Source organism: Lytechinus variegatus, chromosome 5 (genome assembly GCF_018143015.1).
Source record: "Lytechinus variegatus isolate NC3 chromosome 5, Lvar_3.0, whole genome shotgun sequence".
Lineage (NCBI taxonomy): Eukaryota > Metazoa > Echinodermata > Echinoidea > Temnopleuroida > Toxopneustidae > Lytechinus > Lytechinus variegatus.
The window spans coordinates 30,779,748-30,795,522 of record NC_054744.1 but is presented as its reverse complement, the minus strand read 5'-3'; the positions used below and the strand labels follow the sequence as shown (position 1 = coordinate 30,795,522).

The following is a 15,775-nucleotide window of genomic DNA, read 5'->3' as shown; positions in this document are numbered from 1 at the left end:
TTCCTTTTTCCCCTCTTCCCTTCTTTTCCTTCTCTTTTCTCTCCCCTTTTCCCTTTCCTTTTTTCGTTCTCCCTTTCTGCTCTCTTGCCGAGGATATCTGTCATATTTGTCCCCCTTCAAGATTTTTCACCCCCCCCCCAAAAAAAAAAATCACCTGATTGCGTCCAATTGGTGAACCGCTTCCCTCTTAGGAAAAAGCTAGACTTACAAAATGGAAGTCATGCGAGCGCGAAGTGGGCCGATACATTATTAGTATAATTATTATAATCATATATCATCAATTATAATCATTATTACTGCTTCAAACATTGATCTCCTCGGCAGTTCGAGAATACTCTGCTCGCATGGAAAATGTTTAAGATTACAAAAAGTGGTTAAAGTGTGCTGTTTTCAGGTCTAAACATCAAACAATTCCATTATTCCATTAGCAAGGTATCCTCTCGAGGAATTCATAAACAGTCCTTGAAATCTTCCTTTTAATGTGTCGGTATATCAAACACGTCAGCTCGTGATCACGCTCGCATTTATAATTACAAAAAGTGTGTAAACTATCCTGTTATTAAGATTTGTAATCTCCAAAATTTTAAACTCCACTTTCTGCTCTCACATTTTTTTTTTACAGACAAGAGCAAATGATTTTTTTTAAAATGTCGTATAACAGCGCTAGGGTTAGTTTATACACAGTAACTTTTTGCAGTGTTCCAGCCACTCGAGAAAAAGTTTTACCTCATATATATTGCTATATCCCTCTCTATATGAATTAAGCATTAATGAAGATGAAATCTGCAAAAACCATTGTTTTAAACCCCAGAAACCACTTTTGTTTGGGGAATTCGCATTATAACTCATTCAGCATATCTTGCCCACAGTTTACCTTTACATATTTAAAAAAAAAGCAGATTCTACCATTATGAACAAAATTCTTATACAGTGCGTCCCACAAAAAACGAAACCGAGATTTATCAGAACTTAATCACAAATGAAATAGACAAATGACCTACCATTGTAAAGCTTAGCATCTCTTTCATCTGGAATTACTTTATTTCTCATTCACGCATGAGTGAGGAAAAACAATTTGAAGAGGGGATACCAATAAGCTATTTGGCGGGCTGTATCTGGGTTTCAAAACGAAAACCACATTTTTTAAAAAAGTTTAATATCTGCCTCAATTACAGAAAATGGTCAAGAAATAACAAAGTTCTGGTTATTTGAAATATAAGGCTTTAATTTTAATAATTTCATAAAATGAAGAAGTTTTACAAGCCAGCATATAAACTCACTCGACACTCCGTTTTGTAAACCATGCGATAGTTTCTGTGGGAAACCGGTGAAAACACGTTAATTTAATGAAATTATGGAAATAGAAGCATTGTTTCGAATGAACATAACTTTTTTACTTCTCGACCATTTTTGTGATTAAGGTATCAAATAAAAGCAGATATTGAACCTTTTAGGCATGTGATTTTCTTTTGAAATTCAGATACCCCCGCCAAATGAGTTTTTGGTATCCTTTCTTCAAATTGTTTTTGCTCACTCATACGTGAATGAGGAATAATCTAATATCAGATGAAAGAGGAGATTCTAAGCTTTACATTGATAGGTCATTTGTCTTTATGATTAAGTAATGATAAATCATCGCTAAATCTCGGTTTAGTTTTTTGTGGGACGCACTGTATAATAATTTTATGTTTAATCTAATGATAATCTTCCAAAAATTCACAACTTTTTCACTCTGAAATGTTCGATTCATAATCATAACAGGAATGCTCAAAATATCCATCTTCCTCTTAACCGCACATTAATGGCACGAAAATTCAATTTTCTTTAATGGTCCAAAATGCTTTGGAACCGAACTATTTCCCATTTAATTTTAAGAATAGTAAGACTGAAAAGCAAAAGTTTATATAAAAGACACCTCCTTCTTACTTTGCCCAATTGATGGAGACTTAATTCATGTATGTTTCACTCCTTTCATTTCTTTTGGTCATGCCTTTTTTGGAATCCGAATTAGATATTGTATATAAAATTTGTGTAATTTTATCGTTGTATGTTGAATTGCTGTAAGGGGCCATTTTTTATAAGCCAATTTGAGCTTTTTATGATCCCCACTGATATATATATATATGTATTGAATATTTATATAATATTGGATGGCTCAGAATGGAAAACCAGAAGTATGATGATGTATTATAATGATTTGTATTGTTGTTGTTCTTAAGTGGAAATAAATTGAATTGAATTGTATTTGGGGCCATAGCGTCCAACACCAAGATGAGACACACAATCACTGTCAAGACTCACAAGACAACCAACATTGATTATCAATTTGCTAAGTCTTCGTTATCATGAAAGTTTGGTTTCCTTTCCTTTACACACCCCAGACACACACTGGATTAATTTACACAGGTGCAGAGCAGAAATCAATCAAAAATAATCTTACACATTTTTAAAATGGAATATTTTTCATTTATTCACAATATATATATTTACATATAATACACTTATATATTACATCCATATAAATATTTTTGAAAATATACATGAATTTACAAAGTCATACAATAAGTAATCAAGGTGTTCCAATTATACTGTACAGCATCAATACTGGTTTTCAAAGACACTGGAAGACAGATTGCCTTACTAATTGTAAATTAAATACATTAGTGGGCAAAGTTACATTGAAATGACATCTGCATGACATCATTTTCCTAATCATCCTTACACTGAAAAACCCTGGTGTTTTGGTTTGGAGTCACACCAATGCTGTTTTAATACTAATTGGTGTTGTATAAACACCTACCAAACTGGTGTTGTTTAAAACTTCTCTGGTGTGGACATATATATATATTCCAGGCTGGTGTAAATCAACACAGCAATTTTTGCAGTGCAATGCCTGGGGGCTTATTTAGTCCCCATTCCCAATCAGTATCTTTCATGTTAAATTCTTTTAACACAACTTTTCACAAAATTTGTGATTCCCAAGTATGCAGATCCAAAGATATGCAACAAACAAATGTGCATGTCAGAACAAAAGTGCCTATCAGAACAAAAGTATCATTTTATGTACAGATCAAATGCAAATTTTATTTCTAGCAAAAAATACGAAACCATAAATGTGTCAATATATTCAGGGCCATCACCAGCTTTTTTCTAGGGGGGGGGTGCTTTTTATGAAAAAAAAACACAAAAAACAACGTATTAACTCAATTTCATGCAGTGATAGTATTTCGCCTAGATCTTTTTCAAAAGAGCCCTCAAGTATCCCTACCCCCCCCCCTCCGTTTTTTTTTTTTTTTTAAGGGGGGTGCGTTCGCACTCTCCGCACCCCCCCTGGCGACGGCCCTGATATTCAATTTTCATTGATTAAAAACAATAGATTTCATATTATTTATGACTGTAATAGTGTTGTTGACAATTTCCAATGACAATATGATAAAAAACAAGTAGAGGAAAAATGAGAAGATGAGTTCGTACAAGCATTGTGGAGGAATGTGGGAAACTTTGTCTCAAAATTTTGATTTCAAATTATTTACGTCAGAAATAGTGTTGCAGAGAATGTCCATTGACATTACAATAAAAAGTCTCAATCAGTATAAAAGCATGTAAAAGCATTGTTTTGAGGGAGGGGGAGGGAGTTATTTTTTTCTCAAGAATTTGGTTCTCATGGAAAAAAACGGTCCATCATGATCGTAAAATGGGTAAACATAAGCAAAGAATTTGAAAAGCCCCCCCCCCCCCCTAAGAAATTCATGCCTAAAACAGGTAGACATTTTCATTTTTCATATTTTGTGGGGTATTTATTTTATCTAAAGAGAGGGAGTGGGCGGGGTTGAGGTCTGCACATTTTAGCAACATTTAGCACAAGAATCGGTCACAAACAAATTAATTCCAGTGGACGGATCAGTTGAATATCCAAATCCCCAACTCTTTCAATACGGAACCCCATCTTTAATGCATAAGATTGCTTCTCTTCTTGGGTTTTGGTTTCCTTCAATTGCGTAAACCCTAAAAAGGTGTTCCTTCTTTCTTCATGTTCCTTCATCCAAGTCAGCTGGATCCTCTTCATTTTCATCTTCTCCTTCTTCTTCTGCACTGCTCTCTGTTTTCATACTCCTTGGCCGGGTGCGGGCACGGCCAGCTTTGTCCTGGAAAATCAAAATGAGATTGAAAAGGAGGGGAAAAACACACCTGGAGCCTCGTCTTACAAAGAGTTACGATTGATCCATGCAATTGCAACACTATGGAAATCCATCAGTGTCATAAATTTTTCTACAGGAAATTTAACACACCAAATTTTTAAGAAATCAATGAATTTATGGTATTCATATCTAGAATTTTTTTGAACACTCAGGCATTTTATATGTTGACGTTGCTAGCCATCCATAGTTGTAATTGATCGGATCAATCGCAACTCTTTGTAAGACGGGTCCCAGGACCACAAATTATCAAGATTTACAATTGAACTGATCAACCTCAACTGTATGGAAATCCATCAATGTCTTAATGTTTTCTACTGGACATTTGCACAATGCTCTTTGTAAACAAAGGGAAGCACACTGAAATTTCACAAGATGATAGAATGCATGAATGAACAGCAAATCTAGAAAATATTTTGAAGAGACATGCATTTTAGATGTTGACGTTGCTGGCTTTTCGTAGTGGTTGACTGGATCAATCACAACTCTTTGAAAAATGTGGCCCAAGATTATGAAAACTCCAAATGGGTTATGTAACCAACATTGTGTCAATTGGGTATCTGTGCCCATTTCAGATTCTGCCTGGTTGTGTTTACCATTTCAACATAACTGTCATTTGTGGTAATGGTCTCAAAATGAGTGTTCCAATATCTGCATTGTTCACGAGGTTTGAGGAGCAATACAGATCCTGCCGAAAGAGGGCGCTATAATTACTCTCTCGACTATACAGAGGGCACCACAAAGCTTGTTTTTTGTGGTGTTTTTTTTTTTTTTTATTCAAAACAAACAAAAAAATACAGAAGCTGTGTACATTCCTGTTTGTCATGACCCAGGATCTCAACTTGAAACAATGAATTTGAACAGAAACCCATAAAATGATTTCCCCAGTATTTCTTTGGATGAATAAAAAAATATATGCCTGTGCCAATTAATTCTGGTTGAAAATGTGCAATTGCTGAGATCTTGGCAAAATAAAAATTTCAACCAGATGTCGGGTCTTTTTCCAAGCGGCAATAAAAATACACTGCAGTCCCATTACCTGTAATAGCGATCTTCAGTGCGATTGTTTTTCATGATAGATTTTGTGATTTCACAGACTTAGGTTAATATGAAATTGAACCAGATCTAGATATACGATGGTATGGAGACAATTAACCTTGATTTTAAAATCTATTTTATGAAATCCTATTTGCTGCAAGTGCATTTACTGCTAAGAAAATAATGTCTGCTCTATTGACTGAATTTTTTTCATTAAAACTTTTTTTACACCCATGATATCATGGACCATGCTAATGGAATTATCAGAAAATAAGCCATTCTTGTTGGAATGCTCCCCAGGGAACATATCAAGTGCATAAATTGGGTTTGAGCATGCCAGATCCTATGACTGGGGAGATGATCTATTGGTTAAGTGCTATATAAAAGCGGAGTATTATTGAGTGAAATTCTTGGTTACGATTGGCTGATAATTGCAGGACTCTGACCATTGATATGGTTTCTTTCAAAGTGCTTTCAATGTATTACCCCGGGAAACGGGGTCCTGAAGCACCTCCAAGATTTCTCTCGGAGGTACTATGTGTGTTACAACCATAAGAAGCAACCCTGGAAATGAGGAAGGTATGCTAAAAGGTCAAATTTTAACCAAAATCACCTTCATTTTGTAGTGAAAACCTTGACTTTCTCTTCCAAACCAGCAACCTCCTATTAAAACATTGTTCCCAGGGACCTACTTCAGAGCTGACAAGCTTTGTGGTGCCCCTATTTGAACTTTAAGGGATTTCATTTCAGATTTGTCAATACTAAAAGTTGATAAGAAAAGTACTCACTTGTTTCATGATGGTGACAATTCCTTCTTTCCCCTGAAAAATAAGAAAAACAATTTCTTCATGAAAAAAAAACACTCAAGTTGTCAATGTAATATATTGACCTATATCATGTGGCTGAACAATGAAAGGGAATTAGAACTATATTCTTGTGGTTTTGTAACACAAAAAATACAATCAAACATAAAAATTGATACTAATCATATTCTTGGCAGATGTTCCGTTACAGAATTACAATTTTACTTGTAGCAAGATCTTAAAATGTAAAACATGCAAAGACACATTTAATTTCAAGAACCATTAATACTTAGGATGATTTCTAGTTCTGTCAATTGAGTGATATATTTTTCAGGGTTGAACCTGACACTTATGACATGTTCAAAGAGTATTTCTTTTACTGCAGTGTTCTCTTGTGCGTCTCCTAAAATAACCTCAGTCCTGAGAAATACTCCCATGTGAAATCTCAATACTTGACATAATTACATGTATGTAAATTAGCATGTTAATGAAAATATCGCAACATTACATTTTCATTATCAATATCACATTTTATGGTTTAAAGCCCCATTTAAGATTTGGTAAATCCCATAAAATATTACTGTTCCAATTCTTTGCTACATTATATATGAACATGCATGTCCCAAACATGGGAAAAAAAATGTTCTTGTGGATGTATTTTACAGGAACATTTCTTTTGATCGGGTGCTTGAAATCAGTGTAAACTGGCTATGCAGAAACTGTTTGAAACCATGCCAATTTATACTGATTTCAAAGGGGCTATAAGATACGGTGATTCAATTCAATTTTAGTGCGGCTAAGTAGGTGTTCATATGGGCACACCTCAATTCCCACCAAATTCAGGATGTAGATGTCTTTTACCACGCTTCATCGAATCATGGTATCCAAAGTGCTGAAATCTTTGCTTTATAAGTAAAAGCTCAAACTATAAATTGGATTATGATATAGAACATGCATCATTAGAAGTTAACTATTCAAAACAATTTTTTAACATGCAGTCTAGTACATCATCAAATAGATTGAGCTTTTGATATTAATTTTTGTTTACATTAATCAATACCCCCAAAGTAACTTCACATTTTATTCAAAATGGCTGTACAATTATCGTGGATGTGGCACACAACAAGTTTTGTACCATATAAGTGTTACCATCTGGGTTGTTGGAATTAATAAACACTGATATTAACATATATTCCAATAAATAAGTCATGTGATAAATAATGAATAACAAATAAGCATGCACTGAAAGCAAGATTCATCAAAAATTAGAAACGACTTGATAGTTTTCTTTTAAAAGAAACTGATGTGTCTATTTGTCTATGTCTATTTGGTTACATATCATTGTTTTGATGTTTAAAATGCTGTAACTGGCAATTTATAATAAATAAGGTTTGAGGATTGCTCAGAAAAAGCTTGAATTTATAGTTATGATGTAAGTAGCGACCCTTTTGCTGAAGAAGAGTTAACTACAGGAAGGAGACTGTTTTCAGCCAATACGAAGTTGCTACTATTACAAAATATTTAAATACAGCCTTTTCTCAGCTGCCCTAAAAAATAATTAAATTTTGAGATACATAATTTTAAGCAACAAATTAATTAGCTAAAATATGGTACAATAAACCGTCATGCAAAGAAATGAAGCGTTATAAGAGCATGTAAATAAATCATGCATATGATGAAATTAAAATACATACAAGATTACAATTCAACAAACACATAATATCCAGAACATCACAACTCAAATGTGAATATATTCCACATGTCATGCAGACAAAGAAGGCAACTGTTATGATTCATATTCCACCATGCAACTTCAACTGTTACCTTTACATAATCGTTAAAGTCCAGAACATTATGGTAGTTCCTGTTTCCAGACTCCTAAAAGTAAAGGAGGCATGTACACGATGGGACAAAGACATGGTGAGATATTTTCTAAAAAAACAAAATTTCAACTGCTTCAGCAACACCATCCACTGATCATTCTATGTGTTTTCTTCCTTCCTATTACTCTACTTACAAACCTACATCCAGGAAAAGCCTGAAAATCATCAAGAATGAGCTATGTTTTGTGCACAAAACATTTGTTTTCTATGGCCTGAGCCGCCTGAAATTAAACCCTGGTATGATTTCGGGCTTTAGCATGAAAAGTAGCATCTCTGCAATATCTCTCTCTATGAACGAACGTCTCCTTTTATTTTTTGATGAGTGTAACATAAAGCGTCAATGCTTCTCTATGTGCAATAATTGATTTTTATGATATTAATGTGAATAATAAAAATGATAGTCATATAATATTACTAGTAAAAAATAAGATAAAATAATGGTAATGAAATCTTAGATTAATTATGATAATGAATTAAATAATAAATGGTTATAGAATGATTGTATTACAATGGCGATTGATTTCCAATAACGAATGATATATTGTATTCCTCAGGCATGTGATTATTATTTTTTATGTAATTTGGAATTGTGTTTCTAATTTCCATTTTTCATTATGTTGTCGCAATATTTGTGTATTTGCTTTATGTCTGAAAATCTGTAATTTGGCTCTTTGGGCCGCGAATGATTTTTTTGTTCAATAAACCATTTCTATTTTTATCTATTTCTTGACCATTTCCTCCTCCTCTATCTCCTTCCCTACACCACTTTCTCTTCTTCATCTTTTCCATCGTTCACAACAACCCCTCCTTCTTCTCCCTCCTCCCTCTTACTCCTCTTCTATCCCCTTCTCTCCCCATTCCCAATATCCCTTCCTCTTCACCTCATCTTCTTCATTCTCACTGAGTTCCTCAAAACTGAAAACAAATCCTCATTATCATCATCATCCTATCATGCAGACGGCGATATATTCCTGAGGCCTGTAACACAAAGCTTAGCAATGATTGTAGAACATTTTTCTGCGATTGATTCCATTGACTACAGTGTACAATCAATCGTGAAAATCAAGTGTACGATTAATCGCTAACCTTTGTGTTACGGAACCCTGAAGAATCCTTACCCTGAAATCTAGAATCTTTTCACTCAAGATCTTGGTATCATATGACCTCTGTAAGATCTGTGATTTAAGAGCCTCAATCTCCCTTGCCTGCTGTGCCCTCTGCTTCTCAATAGCTGCTAACTCCTTGTTCAAAATATCGCTGATCCTGATGGAAAAAAAATCCAAAATTTATGACCAGAAATACAATTCCATTCAATTTAATTCAAAGTTTATTAATATAAATTCCAGACATTGGAGGATCATCATGGAAACACAACTGGGCCCCGTCTTACAAAGAGTCACGATTGATCCAATCAATCTTAACTCTATGGAAATCCATCAATGTCTTAATTTTTTATACAAGAAATTTGCAAAATGTCCTTTAAAAACAAAGAGAAGCATACTGAATTGTCAAGAAAACAATGAATTTATGAATATACATTATATCTTAAAAATATTTTGGAGAATAAGTACTTAAGATGCTGACGTTGTTGGCTTTCCATAGTTGCGGTTGATCGATCGGATCAATCGTAACTCTTTGTAAGTTGGGGCCCATGTATACATGTGCCTCAAATGATCACAGATTGATTACCATTTGTGCAATTCCATAAAGCATAGATGATCAACTCCTCTACACAGGACCTACCTGAAACAGTTGTCTAAATTTTCTAGCTCAAATGAAAGGATATCACACTAGCGCAGTGTAGTAAAATTGGAGAAGAATGGGGCTAAGAATTACAAAATGGTTGATAATTTTTATATGAAAATTGCATATTAATATCTAAGTTTAAATGAATGTAAACTCATACCTACAAAGTAGAATGAAATTACCAAATTTAATCTCAAGTCTGGGTTTTAATTTTGATAACATTGCTGTTTCTGTCAACAGAAGAGTGAGCAGTTTGTGTCAATTTTACAATGTTGGCAAGTAGATCAATTTTGAAATTGCTTTTGGAATTCACTGACACAACATACTGTCACCATTAACATTTTCTCATACCTCAAAAAAATATTATTTGTTTGGCATCATCTGTGCACAGGCGCGCCGGAACACTTTCAGTTTTGGGGGGGCAAAATCCCGAAGGGGGCACAATATTTTTTACAGCGCAAGGTACCGAAGCGATCGAGCGGGAGAGGCTGTGGGACCCCCCCCTCCCGGTAAGGACTTTGTGTAAAAATGGAATATAAAAGTTGCATTTCTAAGAGCATCCAAAAATAAATTTCTTGAGAATTAAACAGTCTTGGAGTTTTTTGCTCCTTCTGTTTCCTCCCTTCTGACCGAGAATGGTGTTTCTTCATGATCAGGGTCCCAGTTCCAGCAAATGACGAGCCTTATTGCAAACGAAATTGTTTCAAACCAATGTAATATAGGCCTTTTAAAGACTTATGACAAACATGACCGTACGCAGCCGGGGGCCGCCGATCGAGAGGGAAAAATTCACAAAATTCACCAAAAATGTGAACGAAATCCTTCAATTTTATTCTAGAAAATGCAAAAGCTCCCCCATCACAAACCCCCTCGCTCTTAAGTTTCTTCGAAAATTTAGGTCTTGCAGCCCCACCCACTCCCGGATTGTTTTTTTTTTATTTTTGCAAACGTCCATGAATAACAAAAGCTGGGATGAACCAGAGAACAAAGCTGCCATCTCGATTTGATTAGTAACAGGTAATGGGAAGAAGTTTTGGAATCTAAAATACATATAAGTGCTGTATCATATGAGCTGAAATAGTATCAGACAAAACGCCTTCCAATCATGCCAATGAAAAGGAATAGAGGAAAATACGGGGCTGTGAAAATATCTTAAGATATTTTTTATAGTAGAGCAGTACTGTAACGCTTATTTTTTTTTTCTTTTATATTCTTTATTTACATTTTTATTCATATCTCGGATAATATGAGTCCGGTCAAGAAGACACTTTCACAGATGATTTTATTTTTTTCATGTCTAAACATTATCTCAAAGTTGCTTTCGAGTGGGATTCACCATTTTCACAAATTATAAATTATAATCCTCTACACATAATTATTCTGTGTGTAATTTTCTGATAACATGTCTATATTGAGTTGAAATGACCTTGATATTTTCTTTAGGGCACTGACTTGTTATCACTGCATTAATAAAATATTTGAAACAAGTTTCTCGAGATGTTATGGTTTCTGGGCTTGACAGCTATGACATATAGAGGCGCGATAGCTCAGTCGGTAGAGCGGGGGATTCGTATTCCGGTGACCCGGTTCGATTCCCACTTGGTGCGCTAGTGCCCTTTGGTAAGGCATTAATCCTCAGTACCAGGTCCTTCGGAGAGGACCTTAAGCCGTCGGTCCTCTGGTTTCTTGCTTACAAGCATTCATGCTTTCTTAGCAATCAGGTAAAAAATCACCACCAATCAATCAATCAATCACCAATCACATAGATTCCATATGTTGCTCGAGTAACTAGTGTTCACGCGCGTTAGTGATATCGGGTCCGGTCTGAGCGTTTCTGGGCGACCGCGCGTTTGTTAGACGACACAGCCAGCATCATAGAGTTATAAACCTTATAATTGGTGGACCACTATTAATTGGCCATTCGCTTTTAGTCTGAAATGTATTCATTAAAGGTTAAACGTTTTCACACTGTAATAAGATGGAAAAGGGGCTTATCAAAGGTATGTTTCACAGAGGAACTGTTCGTCAAAAGACGCGAGGCTTACTATGATAATGTATTTGCCCCGTCAGGGGCAAAATTTTTTTTATTTTTGACAATGGAAATAACAATTTTCAGGCAGAAAAGTGCCTTCGTTTACTTTTGTCCTTAAATAATTTATCATTTTTCTACTTTCAGGGGGGGCACATTGGGGGGGGGGCAAAATCTTGTTTTGCCCCTAAAAATTTTATTTGGGGGGGCAAGTGCCCCCCTGCCCCCCCCCCCCCCCCCCCCCCGCTTCCGGCGCCCTTGTATGTGCATGGGAGGTGAAAAGTGCACTGAATCGCTCTGACCCGCAGGTCTCTCCTCCCAATCTAACTGATTGGGGGAATGCAGGTGGACCACTACACCAGGATTTCCCCCTACTCTTATACGAATGGTGCAGTGGGTTCTTAACATGTAAAGGTGGCAACTCTCCTCTACACGGGGCCTCCATTTAATGTCCTATTTAAAGGATGGAGTCTTTTCAACTGTAACATAACCTGCATCTATGGCACAGGGGAGAGACGTTTACACACAATGCACTGGCTTAAGTCATCTGCCCGGGGTGGACTTGAACCCACATTCTTTGGTTCGACAGGCAGATGCTTTACCGACTGAGCCAACTTCATATATGTAATGAGTTTTCCATAACACAAGATGGATGTACATGCCATGAGACAGTTTGCTGTTTGATTCCCATTTATATACCTAGAACAGTCATGGTGGAGTGGTTCTGACTCCCAGGATTTGCCATGACTGTGGGAACCCTGGAACAGCTTTATGAAACACCCACCAGGGGGGTGTTTCACAAAGATTTAAGTATGATTTAGAGTCGCACTTAAATGTCTAGTTGCGCGCAGTATAAAAGGCATGACAGCATTGGTCAGATCATGCCAAGAGGACGTGCACTACTGCGTATTGATCAATAAGATTGCGCGTTGCATATCAAGTGCGACCTAAGTCATACTTAAATCTTTGTGAAACACCCCCCTGGGCTTGTATGTTCTGATAAGAGTGTTAGGTGATATAGTGTACAAGCCATTTTTTATTGACTTACTTTTGGTATTCTGTACTCATAGCCTTTGCCATACGGTTTGAGTCTTTGATGACCTCACGGTAGGTCGGAGCAGGTGGACTGGTCAACGGTTAAAGGTCAAGGATAACAAAGAAGCTTATCATCAACATCAATCAGATTTCAAGAAGGCAATTCTGTATTCTTCTGATTACAGACAGAATAAATCCATTTATACCAGCAAAGCTCAAAATAATCTACATTAATGATTATTACTTGAAAACACAGTTGACATTGATTTCATACATAAAATTATGTTTTGGAGCAATAATGAGTCATACATGCACTTAATACAGAATGTTGCATGATTTCCAAACCGTGTAAACGAGCATCACATATTTGGTCTTAAATGATGAGCAGCGCAGTAAAATAAAATCATGTGCCAGCATATTCACAAAATCAAGAGGGAGGGGGGAAGAACTTTACATCCAAGCCATGGCGTAATTTCATTCAGCAAAATATTGATCCACATTAAGTTCATTAACCAAGGTGAGATGAATGGAAGCCTGACAGTAATTCATGCCTTGCAATGCTTGTGCTCTGTAAAAGGCTAAAGGGCTAAAGCCACAGAATTAATATCCATGATCCCTTTGGAAGGTGCATAGAGACAGATGACAATATGTGCCATACAAGAACTTAATAATACAGCAACCTTCCACAAGTCAAGTAGAGATGTAACTCAAAGGATTACTTCAGACCAGAATATGCAAAACATGATAATGATGATGCACAGCATTTGTATAGCACCATATACCTGTCAAAGACATTCAAAGGCACATTGGAGGAGCCAGCCAATCTGGGTCGCCAAGAAGGGTGCTCACACAGAACTGTGACCCGCAGGTCAAATTTGTGTTTGAGTCAAACAGATTGCTATTGTCCCAAGAGATTTGACTTTCTTATCATTTGTATGAAAGGATACGGGAGCTTCTCCACCTCTGTCCTGCGTACATTCCTGCCAATGTTCTGATTACCAGCAAGCTGTCTCATGTGAAGATAGTGGGCCACTAGAGGACTCCGACCCTTGATGTTAAACAGAACTCTCTCAAAATCGGGACCTGGACCTATTTGGTGGGACTAGAATGAAAAAAAAAATTGTTTATATTCTATTCACTTGGTCTACAAGCAGTTGGTCTACTTTTCAGACAATATAATACCACATTGGCTAGAATAAGGTTCACACACACACACACAGACACACATAGATAGGCCTATACAGTGCATATCAAAAAAAGTTTACACTTTGAAAAAGCCCTGGGAATTAAAGAATATACATGTGGGTAATTTTTTCACATTCAATCTTGGGTTTGGGTCTCATCTATCTAATGCAAGTAAAAGTTTTGACAGAATGTTACTCTTGAGTGAGCACTCTCCATTTTTGTAAAGCTCACAGAAATCTGTTTGCGCAGAAATGCTTGTTTTCACGCTTTGTAAAGGGGAAAAAGGGCGAAATCAAACTTACCCTGTGAAACGTTTCTCATCCATTTCCCTTGCACTTTTCAATTGAAATTAAACGGATACATTCAAGCATTCTGTAACAATTTTGCCACCCAAATTGAAATGTCAACACTTAGTGCCAGCTGGATCTGAGGACATAACTGAATCTGAACAAAAGTTTATATCAGACATCTCCAGCATTTTTTTCACTAAGTTTGTATCATTTAAAGTGGGTTTACATTTCATCTTTCATTTAATACTTGTTTCTCCACACTTTTCCCAAGCTTGAAAATGATTAACAAAATGAAAATGAAGCCTAAGCCATTTCATGTAAATCACCGCTCAGTGTAAAGCAAATATCGTCACGAGGGCCTCGGTGTGTGGGGGAGTGGGGTGGGACGCAATATACTCTTCAAAGTGTTTTTGGCAAGGAAACAAGTTAAAAGAGGTAAAATATATCATCAAATCAATTGTACTAGCTAAACTCCTTGTGTTCTTCATCATTAAGGTTTACTTTTATTCGCATAACTATTTCATAGTTCTGCGCAAATCATTATTCACTAACTTTATTAATGATTAACAAAATTAATATTTTTCGACAGTTATATTATCATTTGCTTAAGTGGATCTGTACCAATGTTAAAATGTGGAAAAATCTTCAGGATATTACAAATATATAATTTTACAGGATTTTTTCTTAGTGTAAACTTTTTTGGATCTGCACTGTATATACTGTACCAGATCTAGATTGAAATATCATGGCAATTAACCTTCATTTTAAAGACTTTTTCATGAAACAATTGTTTGCTGAAAACTACAGGTACTTATCTTTAACTCCCACCTTTTTACAATTTGTGACAATTAATGACGTTTATCTTTTGGGTGTCAATAACCCTTTGTAAATGTGTGTATTTCTCATAGTAATTATATCTTTATGTTCACATGAATCTTTGATTTTAATCTCAGCAAGAATTATATTTACTCCACTGACCTCCACTTCGGTCTGAGCCCCTTCCACGTTGGTGGCTATCGTCTGAGGGAAGCGGTGACCCTTGTTGAGGAGGGTCATCTCTCGTGATACCGTTGAGCCGAGTTCGTTGGCAAGGGAATCGCTCTCATCGGGTATATCCACGTTGATGGAGAAATCAGCTGAACAAACAAAAAAGGAAAAGAATTCAAAGCATGAACTTAGTAAGTTCAATCTCATTATGGCATTAATCTACATTTGCTGGACTGCACTCAAGTGTATATGGACAATAGCACAAAGGGATTCATTAACTACTTTTGGTACTTATTGGCTACACTGCATGTATAATTTCCATCAGCTTTCATAGGGACCATCAGTACCATAATTTTCTAGTTAAGGATATCAAGATGTTCATCAATATCTACACTTCATGAATTTAATTTCTTGTAGTTTTTTTTGTCTCCATTAACACCACTTTTCAGAGTAGTTGGAGAGACTAATCTGATATCCCTATGATTATTTTATATTTCATACATTATCAGAATTACAACATTATTCTTACTATACACTTTAATAAGTGCATTGTGTGAATATTGCTTCAAAATTGTAAACTGCA

The 15,775-nt window shown here is 35.9% G+C and overlaps 1 protein-coding gene across 6 annotated transcripts in view; it reads right to left on the bottom strand.

The window, feature by feature from the left end:
• Window positions 1–3,740: 3,740 nt before the first annotated feature.
• The window catches only part of LOC121415913 (protein FAM227B-like), a 33,594-nt gene continuing 21,559 nt past the window's right edge, over window positions 3,741–15,775 (bottom strand). For 5 of the 6 annotated variants that reach the window (XM_041609300.1, XM_041609301.1, XM_041609299.1 and 2 more), the window contains 7 exons: window positions 15,184–15,341; window positions 13,678–13,832; window positions 12,744–12,821; window positions 9,039–9,183; window positions 7,862–7,915; window positions 6,023–6,055; window positions 3,741–4,145 (listed from right to left, as the gene is read on the bottom strand). In XM_041609300.1, coding sequence (XP_041465234.1) covers window positions 4,029–4,145; window positions 6,023–6,055; window positions 7,862–7,915; window positions 9,039–9,183; window positions 12,744–12,821; window positions 13,678–13,832; window positions 15,184–15,341 — 740 coding nt within the window. In that variant the 3' untranslated portion in view covers window positions 3,741–4,028. The remainder of the gene's footprint in view (window positions 4,146–6,022; window positions 6,056–7,861; window positions 7,916–9,038; window positions 9,184–12,743; window positions 12,822–13,677; window positions 13,833–15,183; window positions 15,342–15,775) is intronic. The other variant, XM_041609304.1, reaches the window with a different exon arrangement.